Here is a 17,590-nt window from a genome sequence, read left to right as displayed (position 1 = left end):
CGTCAGTGACTTCATGCATCGATCGAGTTCCTCAGCTCCAAGCTTGACATGGTTTTTTCTTTTCGACTACCTCAGTTGAATACGTATCACATTATCACATATCATCATGACCACTCACTGCAGTCAGGGTGTTAAATCGATTCCAGGCCCGACATGCACGACTATTGTCTACTGCATGCTTGGGGTTAATTTGGGTAGCTTGGCACCGATATTACTCCTCCGTAGCCCTGCAAAGTAAGCAAGGCGTCAAGAGATAAGCACGCCCATGATCTCATTGGTTGGATATGCCATTACCCGGCGGACTCCGGATTTACTATTCTTGGAAAACTGGACACCATCCCAATCCATCAAGGTGGATCTCGATCGAGCTGTCCTTGGATTAAATAGTTATGACCCTTTCCTGCTGCATCTCTTCCTTTATCTCCCTACACCAGACTGCGCAATATGTCCAGAGCTGAAGTAACGACGAGCAACGGAGAACCCTCTCCAGCTACTCCACTACTTGGGAATGCTATCTCGGAGAATCCTCGGCACCAAAAAGGGGGCGGTTCCAATATTTACGCCTTACTGATATGTGCCGCATTTACTATCGCCGTTGACTTTGCTTCTTCTTTGCGAATTGCACCCACTAATCAGCTACTCGAACAATCTGTATGTCGGTCCTATTATCGTTTTGTTGGCCCTTCCAATATATCTACGGAAAATTCCGTTCTAGAAGGGCGCTGCAAAATACGTGAGATTCAAAGTGAAATAGCTGTCTTGAGGGGTTGGTTAGGACTTGCAGAGGCACTCCCAGGTACGCAAAAACCTGTAAAATCCCCATCTTTGTCGTCATATGAATGTTCTGGTTCTTTACATCGCTGACCCGGATCAGGGCTACTCCTCGCCATCCCCTACGGGCTCCTAGCGCAGCGATATGGGAGAAAGCTGGTAGTGATCCTCGGGCTCGGGGGGGAGATACTATCTAACATCTGGTTCTGGTTCGCTTGTAAGGTCTGCACTAAACTATTCCATAGCAATATCGCTAATGTTCCAACATTACAGGTCATTATTCTCAACGATTCTCCGGTTGGGATATCGCCGCATACTCTAGTATTCGGTTCATAGGGGGAGGAGCTCCTGTTATCTCTACCATCCTGCTTGCAATGGTCTCATCATTTGTATCTCCACACAGTCGGTATGTCATCCACTCCTCGGCTATCAGGATCTTCATAACAGGCTGACATTCGTCTAGCACCCGGGTATTCTTCTATATGGCTGTCTCTCAGATGATTTCTGGACTCTTATCTACGCCATTGAGCTCGTTGCTTCTGTCGCGATTCGGGCCCGATGTTCCATACCTGCTTGGAACACCTTTCGAATTGACAGGGTATCTATGTCTATACCTCTTGCCCAACTCAGAGCCTCCAGCTGATACTGTGGACTCTGATGAGGTTGTCGAAGGTGAAACTCAAGATAGCTCGGCCCCAAAAGGGCGCAAAGTGACGCACGCACAAGAGCTTTTTGCATTCCTCATGTCCCCCACTGGCTTCCTTCCGCTTCTGTTTGCTTTTATGGTCAATAAACTAAGTCGGCAGGTCGAAGAGCTCATCGTTCAGTATATGAGGGTTAGATTTGACTGGACGGTCGCACAGGTACATAGAAATCACCCCCCAACCAAGGATTGGACCATCATTCACTGACCATTATTGCAGAGCGGTTATCTACTATCCTTGGAAACTGCAATGCATATCATCTTGGCATGTGCGGTCTTGCCAGGGGCTCACAGGGCATTAGTGCAAGCATCTGGCCGGAACCCAGCAAGTGCCGATCTCCGCATGGCAAAAGGAAGCACAGTATTTCTTGTTGTGGGGCCTCTGCTTATGGGTCTGGCGCCTCATTCTGTGGTGTTAATTCTAGGTAAGCATTGCCTCTTCACTTCTTTTGTTCGGAGTCTCGGTTACTCACTTGCATGGAAGGACTCTTGATCTTCATCATGGGTTCTGGCTTTCGTCAGTCGGTACAATCATATCTGACAGGTGCTATTCCACCGGAGAACGTCACTTTGCTTTATACCTCGATCACAGTTCTGGATGCCTTGGGCTCCCTGGCAGCTGCCCCATTGATGGCGTACATGTTGTCCCTTGGTATCAAGACCGGCGGGATGGCCATGGGCCTGCCGTTTTTCTTGGCAGCAATCCTCTATGCCGTCAGTGGAGCCGGCGTATGGCTCGCTCGTTTGACTACTTAGTGTCGGAGCAATTGACAGGTGGGGTGTGTCAGACTTCATAGTCACCCAAGCACATACGCAATGATATCTGACAGTGATGTTCTCTATCGATTTCGTCCTTTTTTGGCCTTTTTTTATTATTATTATTATTGTTCCAATTTGAAACCCGATGATGATCGACATGGTTCGGACGGATGTAACATGCAAATGAGGAAAAGGTGAACCCTGCTCTAGAGCAGAGGGCTAGATGTCAGGATTCTAATCGCTGGCTGCGAGTCAACCGGGGGATACCGTTGTAGAGGAAAGCATTTCGTTACGGCTTTAGCTACTAGGATGCAGCAACATCTGGGTTTTGCATGCTAGAACGAACAGGATTTTTTCCTCCGGTATTGGATTGAGATGCGGAGGGAGTGCCACAGTAGACGTTGCTCGATACCATAGATTTACAATAGAGTGGTGTTTGTCAGGTCGTAGATATTATCTTTCCCCTCACAGGTATCCTCTTCCTCCTCCACCTCTTCTTCTTCTTCTTCTTCTTCTTCTTCTTCTGCCACTTCCTCCCCTCTCTCGTTTCTTTTGCTTTTTGCACATTCGGATTAGAGAGCCTTGGGGTTACGAGTGTTATGGTGGAAAGGGATTGGCCGACATAGTAATTGGTATCATCACAATTGAACCTGAATGCCGTGCTAACAACCCCCTTCATTACTACTAAGTAGTAGCAGTACAATAAGTACCTATCTGTATTCATATATCTGTATTCAGTCTGACCAACCAAAACCTTTTTTCGCTTATGGCAACCATTTGAAAATGATCTACATTACCTACTAGTATGTTACTGTTGTGCAACTGCCCCCCTAGCGGTGGAATGAAAGATCCTATCGCATGTGACTAGAGTGTAAAAAGAGTCCCCATCCAACCCATATGATTTATTTTAGTCTCCCCCGGGTTCATTCCAGCTGCATTGGGCCTTATTTGCCTGTAGTAACGATAAGTTTAGGCCAATGTAGAAGCTAAGATAGGAGGATAATCGGCAATCAATATGCGATTAGTTAATTAAAAAAAAATATTCCTTAACGTTACTTGCGTTCTGGGATCCAGCTCCGCGACATGCTCGACGTGTCTTGATGCAGCGATGGACAATTTGGGTAGTAGTAGTCAATTATTTTAGTGGGGATACAGGGAGGGATCGATAGTCTATAGTATTTAAGCTCCAACGAGATGGATTGACGTAGTCATTTCACTTTAGTCACTCCACTCGCTCACCCATCTTTCTTTAGCGGAGGTATGACATAGAAGGCACAGAAATACCCAATTAACTTAGTAACTTGAGATTGGATTGCCAGCTATTCCCCTAGATAAACTCAAAATGAGCCTCAGATATATGCTGGGCATTCTTCTATCAGTATTGTGCGTCTTACGTTTGCTCATTAGGTGTTCGAGGTGGTTTGAGTGATAGTTGTTCAATTTCCAATAGATCAATGATCTACAAATCATTAGTTATACTTGTAACCACAGATCCACTGTGAAGCGCAAGGAATCTAACAGATCCTGAAAGAATCAGTGTATGTGCTAGTATGTTCACATGTGCGATAATTTGCCTGTGAGCAGGCATTACCTTGACTCGCAGTTGCGGCCTACCTATATTAGTAATCTCCACCGTCTACATTTAATGGTCTAGTATACTAATAGTACTATGTCATAAGCACTCCGCAACCATGAAAGTGACCCTTACACTGAAACGACCACCCTCCGCTGAAGACATTGCCTACCTTCATGAATCCCTCAAAGACATTCATCCAGAAGTCACCGAAACCTCGCGCGAAGGACTTAAAATATGTTTCGCGGCACCTACGATGGATACTGAAGCTTTTGTGTTTGTTTCTTTCATGGCTTCATTCCTCTTCCCCGGATGTGATTATGGAGGGGTATGCTCTGGTTTCTGATATTTAGTCTTTCTATCTTTTTTGGTATTATTATTTTGATTGCCGTGTGCTGTTTTTGGCTGTGGTTTTGGTGCTGTTCTCACCAAGAATAAAATAGTGCATTCCATTGTTGATGGTACGCAAAGCAAATGTAGCAGATAGGGTGATGTGGATCGATCTAGTAGACCACAACCTGAGTGCCAGGAGATTGCCTAACTACTAGATAGGGGAACTAACGGAATGTAGGTAACTAGTATAGCAGTTAGTCAATTCACATGTGAGAGATCTATCGCCTGTGGATAGCTTTAACAGCCCTGTTGCTGTTGTAGCCGCACCATCGAGCAGAAAATCCCTTGTGCTGCTCAGTTGGCCTGTCTTTATAAATAAACGAAGGGATCTGGGTGAGTAATTTTCACACCGCGTCAACACTGGGCAAACTCCGCATATGATGCAATGCTCTGCCATAGCCTTGATCCTATGACACTGTTATGCGACGGTTAACCTCGGTAAGGCGTGCCCCAGCCTTGCTCATGAGGCTCCAAATGAATAGATAGTGGCAGGGCACAAACACTGCCCGCCTAGGCAACATACTTAGTAACGTCGTCGAAAGATCGGCTCGGACGAACTGCGACGAATCTTGGATAGTCTAATGGACGCTAGACGATGGACTTGGTAGGGCATCCCGCGATGCAAGCCGCGGACTGGGGACGGTGTCTTGTAGTGACCCCACCAAGGCGGGATAGAGTGGAGCCGTTGATTGGGGCAACACGACGTGCTTTCTCCACGGCCCTTTCCGTGGATGAGAAAAATAGATCAATCGAGAAGGCCAGCTGAGTTGCGTTGAGCTGCAAACGGCTGGGATCGATATTGTTGTTACGTCAGCTTGTGACTTGGCGGGCACGAGAAGTGAGCAAGCGAGCAATCCATTGAGCTGTCTCCGTCGCTTTGTGCATTCGTAGCTCGAGTCCGTCGAAGTTAGGTGCATATCGGTCGAATACTAGAAACTCAAGGCTGCGGGCACACGCAAAGGGGGTAGATTTTCTAACGTATCCAATTGCCTAAACCTACATTGTCAACAGCCCCCGATCATCCTAGAGCTTAAACTGGGATGGGCATGATTTGCGAAGAGAATACTGTGAGGCTGTCCGTCTCCTTAAAATATTCCCCTGAAAAGCCCACAGATCACAGTATCTTAGCGCTGGGGTCTCAGAAATTATCTATCTATATCCCCTATATCAGTTGGAGTATATAGAGTACGGGGTAGGGTTGCACATGGTAGTCAAAAACTTGACAGCCTACAGTTAACGGTTGCGACACATGCTCATGGCGGCTCTGATTGAGTAACCCCACACAAAAGGTCTCATGCAGTCATCAGCCCATGACTTGCGCCGAAGTCAATAAGATAGTTCATCGTGGCTACTGCACTAATATGTACGACAGAGGCCAGTGTTCGCGTCGCCAAAGTAACGTCAGGAGAGGCAGGTCGGGCGTTTGCAACCTCCCGGTAAGTTGTTCAACCCGCTTGTGATCATCGGGATCATCGTGGGAAGGGAAACGCTGTCGGGAAGCAGAGCTGCACCGCCTCAGGCGGGACTTGTTACTAAGTGACTTGCCCAGTTCCTGTGCAACTTCTGGTTTCAGAATCAAGGGATTGGGGGCCAGGCCCCCCCGGGGTAGAGTTCTCTCGCTTCAGGAGAGTAAAACAATTTTAATACTGAGTACCAAGGAAATAAAACATGTGGGAATGAATGAGAGGGAAAGGCTTAGCACTGATCACATCGCAATTTATAGAAGCTGGCCATCAAACCACCAAGGGATGGCGACGGGTAGGGAGTTTCTAAGCCAATAAGAGCGATCAGGATGTGAGTACCGCCAACCGACCGGGGAAAGATCGGCCAGCGACAAGTGTTTCAGCCACGAACAACCAGGGAATCTTTGCGATCGCCGCGTCATGCGTTGATGTTGCCCTCGACTCTCTTGCCTTTTCTCCCCCATGCACGGCCCCATTCAGGGTCGACACTCCCCTGACGACTGCCGCTCAGCTATATTACGCACACAATGGACGCCATCAAAGTGCGCCCGTCCCCTTCGGCGCTTTCTCCACCTCTTCCCCTTGACCTGGGTGCGACTGCCCTTACAATGCGATCCATTTCCACCCAGTTTCATCTCTCTTCGTCTGCCCTTTCGCGATGGCGCTCTCCGGTTGCTCTCGCTGGCGCCTTCGACAAAGCTATCATCTCTGCCTCTTCTACATCACAGGCTTTCTGAGCTTTTTGTGCATCATCATTATCTGGTATTGCGTCAATACCGATCGCGACTATGTTCACCCACTGTTGACCCAGTTGATCCCCGCCGGACACTGCGCCTGTCAAACCTCCACCACTTTCCAGTGCGCCAGCTGTCTGACATGTTCACATCCGGGCCTGGTGCAACAACTGTCCCCAGCTCCGGCATGGGAATTTCAACCTGCTCGAGACAGCAGCAATGAAGGTCTTGATCGTGCCCAGTGTACGAATGCATTCCCCGGTCTTTTCGAAGATGTTGTTCGCGCCACGGGCTTTTGGAAGTCTCAGGGTGCGCTGGCTATGGAGGACTTGGACGAGATTCCTCTAGCATATGGCATGGCGCGGGCGTTTATCCACGCCGGCGAGCTTTATGTGGTCGCGGCGCGGTCCAAAGGTGAAGACCATCGACGTAAGATCGTCGCCGTACTGAGTTCAATTCACCGGGCGTTGGTCGCCGATGCCAATCGTACCTCGCAACGAGATATCGAGTTTGTGTTCTCCGTGGAGGACAAGGTGGAAGACGTGACGAACTCCGACCATCCTGTGTGGACCTTGGCACGATCCGCCACGGAGGAGGCTGTCTGGCTAATGCCTGACTTCGGGTTCTGGGCCTGGGAGAATATTCAGAATTCGATCGGGCCGTACGACCAAGTTGTTAACCGCATTAAACGCGCGGATATCCCTTGGTCAGAGAAGAAACCCCAGCTGGTCTGGCGAGGAAAGCCTAGCTTTGCCCCCAAATTGCGCCGCGCCTTGATGGAAGCTGCGCGAGATCAACCATGGGGGGACGTGAAGCAGGTCGACTGGGATCAGAGGACGAACATAATACCCATGGAGGATCATTGTCAGTATATGTTCATCGCTCATGTCGAAGGTAAGCTTTTGCTCTTAAATGCTAGCGATGCCCGACCGCATCTGTACTGACTGGGATGTGTGATGCAGGTCGCTCGTATTCTGCGTCACTGAAGTACCGGCAAGCATGCAACTCGGTCATTGTGGCGCATAAGCTGCAGTATATCCAGCACCACCACTACCTTCTCGTACCAGACGGGCCGCAGCAGAACTATGTCGAAGTTGAGCGGGATTTCAGCGACTTATCAGACAAGCTTGAACCTCTGTTGGCCGACCCCAGTCTTGCGGAGCGGATTGCCAACAACAGCGTGCGAACCTTCCGCGAGCGGTACCTGACCAAAGCAGCCGAGGCCTGTTACTGGCGCAGACTTTTCGAGGGGTATGGCAGCGTTTGGAACAGCAGCGTCCCCGTGTGGTCCGAAGCGTACCAGCGCGAACGTGGCCTCCGATACGAGTCGTTTCTCCTGATGGACAGCCAGCTGATGTTTGAGTTCGACGCGCTGAGATTGTCTTATTGATACCACAATCAACCACGCATGACATTATGGGTATAGACTATTTCCTTGGAGCATGGTGTTCAAAGGAGTTAAACAGAAGAGGTTCTTTATTCAACATTCACAGTCCCCTGTATGGCGATACTTTCGTTTGAGATACCACTGGGCGGGTTCCATTTTTGATTGATAGACCAGATGTATGAATAGTGCTGGCGATGACAGTCAGATGCAGGTTTCATAGGCGAGCTAAATTATCGAATGCATGTTGATCCATTAGTTGTGCTGTCATGGCGCCGATCAGGACCCCGACCCCGTATTCCCATGTAGTGCAAGTAATCGGTGAGCTCTTTCGGCTTTTCTATCCGACAGGTCGCCATCAAGGTGCATCCACAAAATTTTTGGGTATCAGCATGGTATTGCCAGGTCATCTCAAAGTAACTCTGCAGGTCTGGAGATGATGATATGGTGAGGAAAAATCAGCCGAGCTGAGCTGCGCGCGAGTGAGTGAGTCTCCCGGGCGGGGAAGAGTGACACCTCTCAAAACTTTGGCTTGTCTCACTTCCCAACCACCAGCACCACCATCACCCAGTTCAGCTGTTCCTTCTGCCGGATTGGCTTATCTCTGACGATCTCGGCTAGTTTTCGCGCCCACTTAGGCCGCGATTCTGCAGAACCCCAAGAGACTAAAGCATGCCATCGAGTCAGTGGAAGGGAGTGATTGCCTGCGAGGGTTCACATCCTCATTGATCGGCTTTGCCATCCAGCCAGCTGGGTATGCCTGACCAACAACCAGCGTGTGTAACCTCACGTCAATTCTTGCTTCTGTCAGCGCTGGCACTCGACGCCACCAAACCAAAGGGATGTCACTCACAATCTCTGGCACTGGCATTAAATGGAGGAAGACCGAAGAGTGGAGATCGGATCAGCTCCTCGGGTACCGGGACGGCACCAGACAATCGAGTAAACAAATCCATTCATTGATCTTAGTGTTGTTCCAAGATCACTTTTGGTCCTTCTGCTTCTCGACTGACTTCTCCTTTCATAATCAATCACTGACTTCATTGGCTCTCCGAGAAGAACGATGCCCTTAGATAGTACTACACCGCCAGCCCCTTTTCAAGTCTTAACTTTTTTCACTTTCCGAGTGTCCCGCTGACAATTGGTCCACCGTGAGTGGCATTCCTGCCGTCGCGTCAAGCAAGGAAGCTCACTCTGTTCCCCACGAACCATGATCTGTGCGGCGATCGGCTCCTCGTATGGAACGCCTGGACCACTGAGATTGCGACGGTGGAGCTCCCAAGGGAGCGGACAGCCAACTATCGGAGGGATCTTCGGCGAGATTCAGCTCAGATGAGATTTGCAGCCACACACATTCGTGCAGACTATCCATAATAGCGACCGCCTGGTTGGAGGTCGCACGGGCGAGAGAAGACAGGCTGCAGGGGCGCACGTTCGCGTTGAGAATGGTGGGTTTAGACAATATAAGCTAGGACTGCTGTCCTGGGCTCTGACTGCTCTTCTGCTTTCAATCCCTTTGTCTCCCCAAATCTCTTAACCATGCCGTCACCAATTCCCAAGCCCCCCGGGGTGTTCCTCCTCGGCAACGTGAAGGATGTGAATGCTGCGAACCCTTGGAACTCATTCAACAAGCTCGCGGCCAAGTACCGTAAGTCTTCTCGTGTTTCTCACTCAGTTTTATCGCTGATGTGGTTCCGATTCGCTTCGCAGGTCCCATCTGCAAAGTCACCATCCTAGGCGTAGACATCGTCTTGATCACGGGAGCCGCCCTTCTTGAAGAAATCTGCGATGAGACCCGCTTTCAGAAATGCGTGGCCGGCCCCATCATTGAAATTCGCGAAGCAGTACACTCTAGCTTGTTCACTGCAAAGATAAATGAAAAAGAAATGAGCCAGTGGGGAGTCGCTCATCGCATTATGGCGCCCCTGCTCACACCAGGGGCCGTTGACCAGGTCTTCGCGGATATGCGGGAGGTATCAACGGATCTGATCAAGAAATGGACCGCCGGCCCCCGCCAGCGCGTCAGCGTCACCAACGACCTGGATCGCCTCAACCACGCGGCCAACATGCTCTGCTTCTTCGACCAGCGCCTACACTGCTTGGAAGGCCCAGAGCCATCTCTCATCAAAGCCATGGAGAACGCCACTACAGAGGCCGTTCGTCGAGCATCCCGACTCAAACTCGTCAACTGGCTTTTCTACCAGCGCAAATTCAATGCTTACAACAAGACTCTGCGCGACTACTCCGCCAGTTGCGTCGAATACCGACGCGCTCACCTATCCGCCAAGAAGGACATGCTGTATGCTCTTATGGAGGGCAAGGACCCCGAGACCGGCGAAGGACTAAACGACGAACAAATCGTTGACGAGATCATCAACGTGTTCATCGGCAGCGCGACAGCCCCCAACCTCGTCGCCTTCGGCCTTTACTACCTCATGAAGAACCCGCATGTGATTAAACGCGCCCGGGAGGAGATTGACGCTGTTGTCGGCGGCCCCGGTGCGAAGATTGAACACGAGCACCTCTCCCGCCTCCCTTACTGCCTTGCCATCGCTCAAGAAACCATGCGCCTTGCCGCCCCAGCCCCCGGCTTCAATCGCGAAGCCATTCAAGACCAGGACGGCCCAGTCCTACTCGCAGGCGGCGAGTACGAAGTGCCGCGCAAGCAGGCTCTCATCGCAGTCCTGTACGGTGTCAACCGCGACCCCGCCGTCTTCGAAGACCCCGACGCATTCAAGCCAGAGCGCATGATGGGCGAAGCATATGAAAGGCTACCCTCCGCGGTAAAGAAGGGCTTCGGTAACGGCAAGCGTGTTTGCATCGGAAAGAAGTACGCTTGGGAATGGTCGTACTTCACCCTCGTCAGCATCCTCAAGGATGTCGAGTTTGAACTCGCTGACAAGAACTATGTCACTGATGGTGCGGGTAACAATTACAATGGCGCGTTCACCGTGAAACCGTTGGACTTCTTTGCCATTACTGGTCCACGCCCAAGAGCGGGCTAAGCTCTTTGCTTTTGTTCGGTACATATAATATTCCGCATGTTTTTGCTTCCTTCATATGCCTGTCTATGATATCCAGAATGCGTGATTATGTGTAATCTATGAGGTTGATGTTGTTGACTCAATTAGCTTCCGCTCGTGAGAAATGGGAGGTAATCAAATGTGCTTGCGTGTCTTGGTGATTAGTAATATACACATATCAAGATAATATGCACCTTAAATTATATTATTTCTACCCAGACACTCCTGAAATACTGTCATCTAGGTATATCCCCTTTCGAAGCACGTAGTTACTTTCAGTACGCCCTTTACTTTGTTGAAGCTCACGTGACGGAGTAGTAATCTGGTCCGTCCATGTGCAAATTCCACCTGGCTTGTTTGTCGCTTCTTTATCGCTCTCTAGTCTATCTAATTGGGGTTACAGAATATTGAAGGAATAAGCACAAAGCGAAGACCAAAAATTGTGATACGGCAGTTGTGGAAAGCAAGATGCCCATCCTGCATAACCAGGCGTCACGGCTCCCTACACACATGCACTGTATCCAAGGCAGTGCAGTCAATACCTCATGGGTATTATTACTCTACTGCATAGACACGGAAGTGGAGATGCAGTGGTAAGATGAGCATCTATACATGGCATCTAATGTCTTTCTAAAGGGGAGATGGGTAAGATGGGCCGAGGTAAGGGATCCCAGACCATGCATGAAATGAGATTATCTCCAGGATCACCACATAGATCTAGACCCTCTGCTCAAGATAGACAAAATAGCTATTGACGCGCTAAGCGTCACTGGCAACACTATAACTGCGCTTAGTCCTCTTTTACGCGTAAGAGGCTCGGATACACCGCAGGGATCAGTGGCAATCTAGATCTTGAAGAAAGCTGTTCGCGCCACTGTAGCCTTGAGGCGACGGGTATAGTAGTAGCCGTTTGCTGCAGTGCTCCATGGTAACGTTTAACAGCTTTCCAAAGCTCCGGATGTTTGTGTGTGCGCGCGCCGGTCGAATAAACAGACTAGGTCCTTATGTTATCATTGCATCACTATTCCGCTTGATATCAGATATGCGGGTGACACACTGACTATGACTGCAGCAGGGTGGTGAAGGGAGAGGAAGTTGAAAATCCCGGAAGCTTATAGGTTCGTGAGAGCTGAGGAGCTGTTGTGTCGTAACTGAGTGGGAGGCGTACGCTGTGCGGGTTGAAGAAGCTCTAGATCGCATATATATTAGTTCCAACGTCACCTCAGTCTGTTACTCATAGATTGCAACAAAGCTTACAGAGCTCATCCCTGACCATTGCAGGAGCTATGCATTTCATTAAGTTGTTATGATGGCCTGGGCTTCATATCGCTTGCAGAAACAGGCTCATCTGGCTGGGTTGGAAATGTTCGAATGTTTTGTTGCTGAACGGCACCCTTCGATTTAGAGTTCTGATGGATGTTGGCGTTTTCAAGGCTGGATGATAGTTAAGCTTGGTCAATTCTGTATGTCTATACGTAAGACACATCAGCTATGCGGATTCATGGAATCTCACAGGGACACGCAAGCTTTATTTTGTGGTGCACGGCCTCCCATCCGGTCGCTTCGGGTCGGTATGATGAAACGAAACACGGTTGGTACCGATATTTTAGGGACAGCTCACTTACTGACTCAATTATAGGAGATTCATTCCAATTTATGTCATAAGCGAGATCGTATGCGTCACTCCCCGATGGGAGACACCATAGTAGGGCACACCACATCATCCGGGGGGCAAAAGGCAAAAGCTTCCCACGGTACTGTCAATAAAGCGGAACGGAGCCATGATGATGGTTATTCTTTCTAGTGGGTCAGGTCATATTTTTTCAAAGAACAGATAATTAGCTGATCGAGTCCTCTGGGACGTTGGGTCTCTGATCGTTTAATCGGAAGCACCGGTGCTCGTATCTTGACAGTTCTGCTATGCCGCATCCCTAAATAGAGTAACATAGCCAGGTCAAGCTATTACCGCCATCGAAATGAGAGAAAAGTACTAGTCAGTAAACAACTAGAGTAAGATAGTTATTTAACTAATGGTAATGTTACTTACTAAGCCGACATGATTGTTAGCATAGACTATCGCGGTCCGTGTGCAGATATCTTCGGGCCATAAATCAAGCTTGGTATGCTCATCCTCTCCCATGCATATCCTCGATTAGCAGAGCATATACACAGGTATTATTTAGCTCCGAAGCTACTTACGTAAGGGATATATATCGCTCAAGGCTCTGAATCACGTTTGGTTGGGAGTGATGCTACCAATCCCCAATATGAGCATTGTATAGTCATTGAGATGCAATGACGTATGTGAATGATTCCTGCAAGGCAGTACGACAGACACATTTCCAATCAGATTGGCTTTGTGAATTCATCATCCCGTCGAGGATGTTAGCCAATAGCTATTAACAATTTAGTCAATTATTGATGGCTCAGACGAATGCATGTACTGTAGGCTGCGGTCAGTTTCCGAGGCCAAAAGAAGGCCCTAGCCAACAAAAGATTTGTAAGGGTCCTCTTCTTGTAGCCCCTCCAATCATGCGCCCCGTTTCCATGGAATCGTCAACTAGATCTTCTGTCCAACAAGTAAGCGCCGGTATTCACGGAGGACTGGCATGTGATCAGGCGGGTATATGCAAGCCTTGCCTAGAGATGTTCAGGAAATTAGGCTGGACCTGATTGTAATGCGCTCATAACGTGACGCATCCCTTTGACTGCCGCCTTTGCCGTTTGGTAAACGCGAGATGAGTCTTCTCAGCAGCAGGCCGAAAGCACAGTCCATACATTATGTTACTGTCACCTGCAATGGAGCAATAATTCTAGATGTTAGTTGGAATGAACGGGAAGTGCTAGAGTGCGAGCCAGTTAAATTGGGCGTACATTTAGCTTTCTGACTTTTCATAAACCTATTGGTCTTAGTAGATGTTGTCAAGAGCCTCTTGGATAGTGTCCTTACAAGCGGTACGGAGTGTAAGGTTTCTCCAAGCGAATGCCACGAAACGTATTCATAGGTGAAATCAGGTGAGGCAGTTGCGCACGGGACTGCAAACCGCGTTAAGAGATAGTCCTAGAGCAACGCAATCAGTCATGCTATCCAACCAAAGAGCAGTAGCATGGCTCGGATGTGGACAATCGTGGACGAATGAATGAGCTGGGCGTACTGGAGTCGGAGGGGGGGCGGATGAACGGATCAGAATACCGTGAAGGAATAACCTGGAGACTTGGACACGGAGTCAGGTGTGTTACAGTAGACAAAGGGAGACTTTAGACACAAGTAGCTCCTCTGATCGATCACATCAGCCAGTGTCTTTTTCTAGTCAACTGTTATTGATCTTCCCGCAGGATCTTACGAGCAGGTCCTCGATTTCGACGAGAAAATCGTCAGGAGGGGCTAATTGGTCCAACTGAAGACCATGAGAAGATCAGAACTGGTAGAACTGACAGAACTCGCAGGAAAACCAGTCTTGTAAAGTTGCTGTTGAGCAAAGCGGCAGAGAAATGGAATCGAGCTCGCAGGGGAGCTGCTCGTGACTGTTGTTGCTCTGTCACGGGATCCCCTGTCTCCAACTTTCCTCTTTCCAATTTTTGATCCCTTTCCTGCTGTATTCTCTATCTCCTGTTATGTTCCAAGGCCTCTTCATAACACGCAGGTTTCTATTGCCAAATCCAATTCCCTAACTGATTCCACGCCTTTCGACCCACCCCGATCTTGTGTGGTCGCACAATGGCTGGATCATCTGGCAGAAATGCTCAGCCCACTGGCGTCCAGATTTCGGTCTGAATACGAACTGCCCTGACCTTTCATTCCACATTAACCGACTCAGTACCACGCCATCGGCCAAATTGTTCCTCTGGGATCATGATTGGTCTTTCATAAGCTCGCCTACACGTGATTAGGCTGATTGGTCCTTCTGCTATGGAATCCCAGCGACATTCCAAAACTGACGGCAGCTCAGTCCTCTCGCCGCGCTCCAAGTTTCAGAGCCCACCCACTCACTGAGCGCCTGCCGCCATTATTCTTGCCCTTTGCGGAGATCACAGCTAGCAAGACATACCTCTATTAGCGCTATGATAATCTGGCATTATGGAGTTCATCGGGAACTTTTCTGGTTGGCCAGATCCCTGATGGCGTACACTGTTTACTATTTCGGGTTGGTAACTGAACCAGGCAGGTATGATTGCCCAAACGTGAGATAAGGATACTCCGCACTCTATAGCGCTTTATACTGACTGAGGACCGGGTTTTGCCGCCTAACTGGTGGTCTGAGAATTGCCTCCCAGTTGTGTACACTACTGATTTCTCTGGAGCAACCGAAAACCAAATCCGACAACATACAGTACTTTAAAGTATCCCCTACCATCCATACTATGTATAAAATACCTCCTCTTTATCATGTTGGCTGATTCCTGCCGCCTGATGTAGCTAAGTCCTGCGATACGTAATGTTTCAAGAGTAACATTTGCTCCAATTACTCGCGTCGCAATGTTACGTGCTCTGGAGGCCACAGACGCCCCATCGAGAGAAGTTCTGCAAGGATTCCCCAGGATAGTAGATATAGGTATTCAGGCTTATATCATCAAAGCCACCCAGTTCGCGCTCTCCTCTGCCGCATAGCTCGCTTACAGTATATTATCAGGCGCTTTAGCTGGTCTGGTCAACCGTGCGTATCCGTGCATCGCGGCTGGCAAGGCCGTCAAACTGTCTTAAATCACTGCCTTGGCCCGAAGCCCATATGAGTGGGGGTTGCGCCATGGGGTGTACGTGCGACGAATGAGATGAGGGGTCTCAGTAGGCTGATCTGGACCGATCTCTATTGTCCGACAAATTCCATGTTGGATAAGAGCCTTTTATTGATCATTGTTTGACCTAACCCCGATGATCAGCAGCGCCACAAAAAGCCTTGCTCGCGCCTTAAAGCCATGATTTATTGCTTCCCGGGCACATCTACTACCAAAGAAGGATGTGGGACATGGATCAAGGCTGCAGACTTGGTAGCGGAACGTGGTCAAGAAAACCACGGGCCAAGTACCAGCAAGCCGGATGGGAAGTAGGCCAGTCCAACCCAGACGCTTGAAAAGCATGAACCGACGGACATAGTGAAGTGGCCGAGTAACCTGCTGCGGTGGGGATTCAAATACTTCCTTCGGCGCCTCCTCTTTCCTTGGCCTTGCCCGGGATTATGTTGCACTCATTGCGAAACCTCGTAAATCCGGATGACATAACCAATCAAAACCGACATATGAATGCTCTACAAGCTCCGAGCACCAGATCTATTGAGCCTACACGCTGAACTGGATGCGTGTAAGATTTTCTGTAAGCGAAGGTAGCAATATTCCATATTACCAGGAGAGCGGCACACCCTTAACGGCACTTTTAGATACAAACTATTTCCGAGCTGCGCTACCAGAGACGCTTTTCCCAGGACTTGGGGCGCGAAGTCTATATTTTTTATGATATTTCCCATTATCAACGTGACATAAACCTCATTCTGATACATCGGGCCCTACTGACAATTTCCGATACACAATCAACACGGCTCACATAATGTCCACGAAGATGCGGCCACCGTCAAAAGAAGACAGAAATTCCAACGATGCCCCAGGGCAGAAGCAGGACCCTATCGAGAGGAGGAGATTACAGAATCGGCTCTCACAACGAAATCATCGTGAGTGATCTCCACTTATGATAGATTTAAATAGAAGTCAGTTAATAGTTAGCAGGGCGCAAGATCCGAGATCGCATTGCCAAGCTCCAAGAACGCGTTATTGCCAGTGAGCTGCGAGCAGCAGCCAGCTTAAACGGTTGGGACCATCCCAGCACACTTACGCCGTCACCTGTCGATCGAATTCCGCCAATATTCGACACTGAAGGACATCCCTCATCTCCCATTCAGGATGCCTCGTCGGCTTTGGGCTCCACGTACTTCCCACAATCAAGAGTCGTCTGTTCATCGTGCAATAGCGCTCTGGGCTCGATACCCGTCCTATCTTCTCCGCCATCCTTCCCCTCCGTATACGATACTCCGAATGACCTCGATGCCACCTCCCCCTCATCCGCCCTGAGAAACAGTGTCTACTATCCTCGGTCGAATCCTATCACTCCTGAACTACAGAACATGAACAATATTTATCCCTCGTTGGACTCCAACCTTCCTCTCACTGAACAGTGGAATGGTACAGCTCAGTACCCAGGATCCTCCTTTTATTACATAGCAACAGGTACGCGGAAATCGTCGCTGAAGTATAATTGGAAAGATCCGATACTGACTGCTCCTCAGAGGCGTCCCTTCCCCATATTATGCAAGCCATAAATTCTGGCTCATCACGTCCCAAGGCCATTATTGTACTTTCACCTAATAACCATCCGCCGGGTCTTCCAGCACCCCTTCCAACATCCCAGTCATCGCCACCTGGCGGCAGCGCAGTCGAATTGCCCGCGTCCTCGAGTCCTTTGGGTATGCATGATTCGCAATGTCAATGCCAGGGCCTAATGACTTCAGGTGATTGGATAAGCTCAGGAACGTCTGCACCCACTATTTGTCCGATACACCAAATGCAGTCCGGAGACAATCTGCAGCTGATGATGCTTTGAGTTGCCTGATATATATACTACTATATGGATGTCCCATTGCCTGCGCTGAAGAATAGATGGCACACAAGACCACATCGGATAACTAGCGATTTCGATTATTTCTTCTCTCATTGCATCCAAGCAATTTCCTGATTTACCTGGTATTAAGGTCAGACTCATGGCATGGTATCCACAAGTTCAGGGCGTGGATATGTTTGCCCA

General features: G+C 49.2%; 4 protein-coding genes across 4 annotated transcripts; all 4 read left to right on the top strand.

The window, feature by feature from the left end:
- The first annotated feature begins 351 nt into the window (after positions 1-351).
- BO87DRAFT_19984 (MFS general substrate transporter) lies at positions 352-2,441 on the top strand. The gene is made up of 6 exons (XM_025618541.1): positions 352-796; positions 875-988; positions 1,045-1,177; positions 1,235-1,634; positions 1,695-1,899; positions 1,959-2,441. Exons 1-6 carry the CDS (start codon positions 445-447, stop codon positions 2,228-2,230), a joined length of 1,476 nt encoding a protein of 491 aa, XP_025481076.1. The 5' UTR covers positions 352-444; the 3' UTR covers positions 2,231-2,441.
- Positions 2,442-6,178: 3,737 nt separating this feature from the next.
- On the top strand, positions 6,179-8,026 carry BO87DRAFT_375251 (uncharacterized protein). Its single transcript, XM_025622986.1, has 2 exons — positions 6,179-7,290; positions 7,359-8,026. Exons 1-2 carry the CDS (start codon positions 6,321-6,323, stop codon positions 7,784-7,786), a joined length of 1,398 nt encoding a protein of 465 aa, XP_025481075.1. The 5' UTR covers positions 6,179-6,320; the 3' UTR covers positions 7,787-8,026.
- A 1,293-nt stretch (positions 8,027-9,319) lies between these two features.
- Positions 9,320-10,785, top strand: BO87DRAFT_305038 (putative cytochrome P450; the record flags this gene model as incomplete). Its single annotated transcript, XM_025619305.1, has 2 exons — positions 9,320-9,428; positions 9,491-10,785. The coding sequence occupies 2 exons, from the start codon at positions 9,320-9,322 to the stop codon at positions 10,783-10,785; spliced, it is 1,404 nt and encodes a 467-aa protein (XP_025481074.1).
- Positions 10,786-16,342: 5,557 nt separating this feature from the next.
- On the top strand, positions 16,343-17,378 carry BO87DRAFT_405629 (bZIP transcription factor; the record flags this gene model as incomplete). The annotated part of the gene is made up of 4 exons (XM_025625943.1): positions 16,343-16,463; positions 16,519-17,016; positions 17,076-17,252; positions 17,311-17,378. The coding sequence occupies 4 exons, from the start codon at positions 16,343-16,345 to the stop codon at positions 17,376-17,378; spliced, it is 864 nt and encodes a 287-aa protein (XP_025481073.1).
- Between the last annotated feature and the right edge of the window lie 212 nt (positions 17,379-17,590).

This window comes from Aspergillus neoniger (genome assembly GCF_003184625.1).
Source record: "Aspergillus neoniger CBS 115656 unplaced genomic scaffold BO87scaffold_11, whole genome shotgun sequence".
Classification (NCBI taxonomy): Eukaryota; Fungi; Ascomycota; class Eurotiomycetes; order Eurotiales; family Aspergillaceae; genus Aspergillus; species Aspergillus neoniger.
The sequence above is the reverse complement of the archived record's forward strand: the minus strand, read 5'-3'. Positions and strand labels throughout refer to the sequence as shown.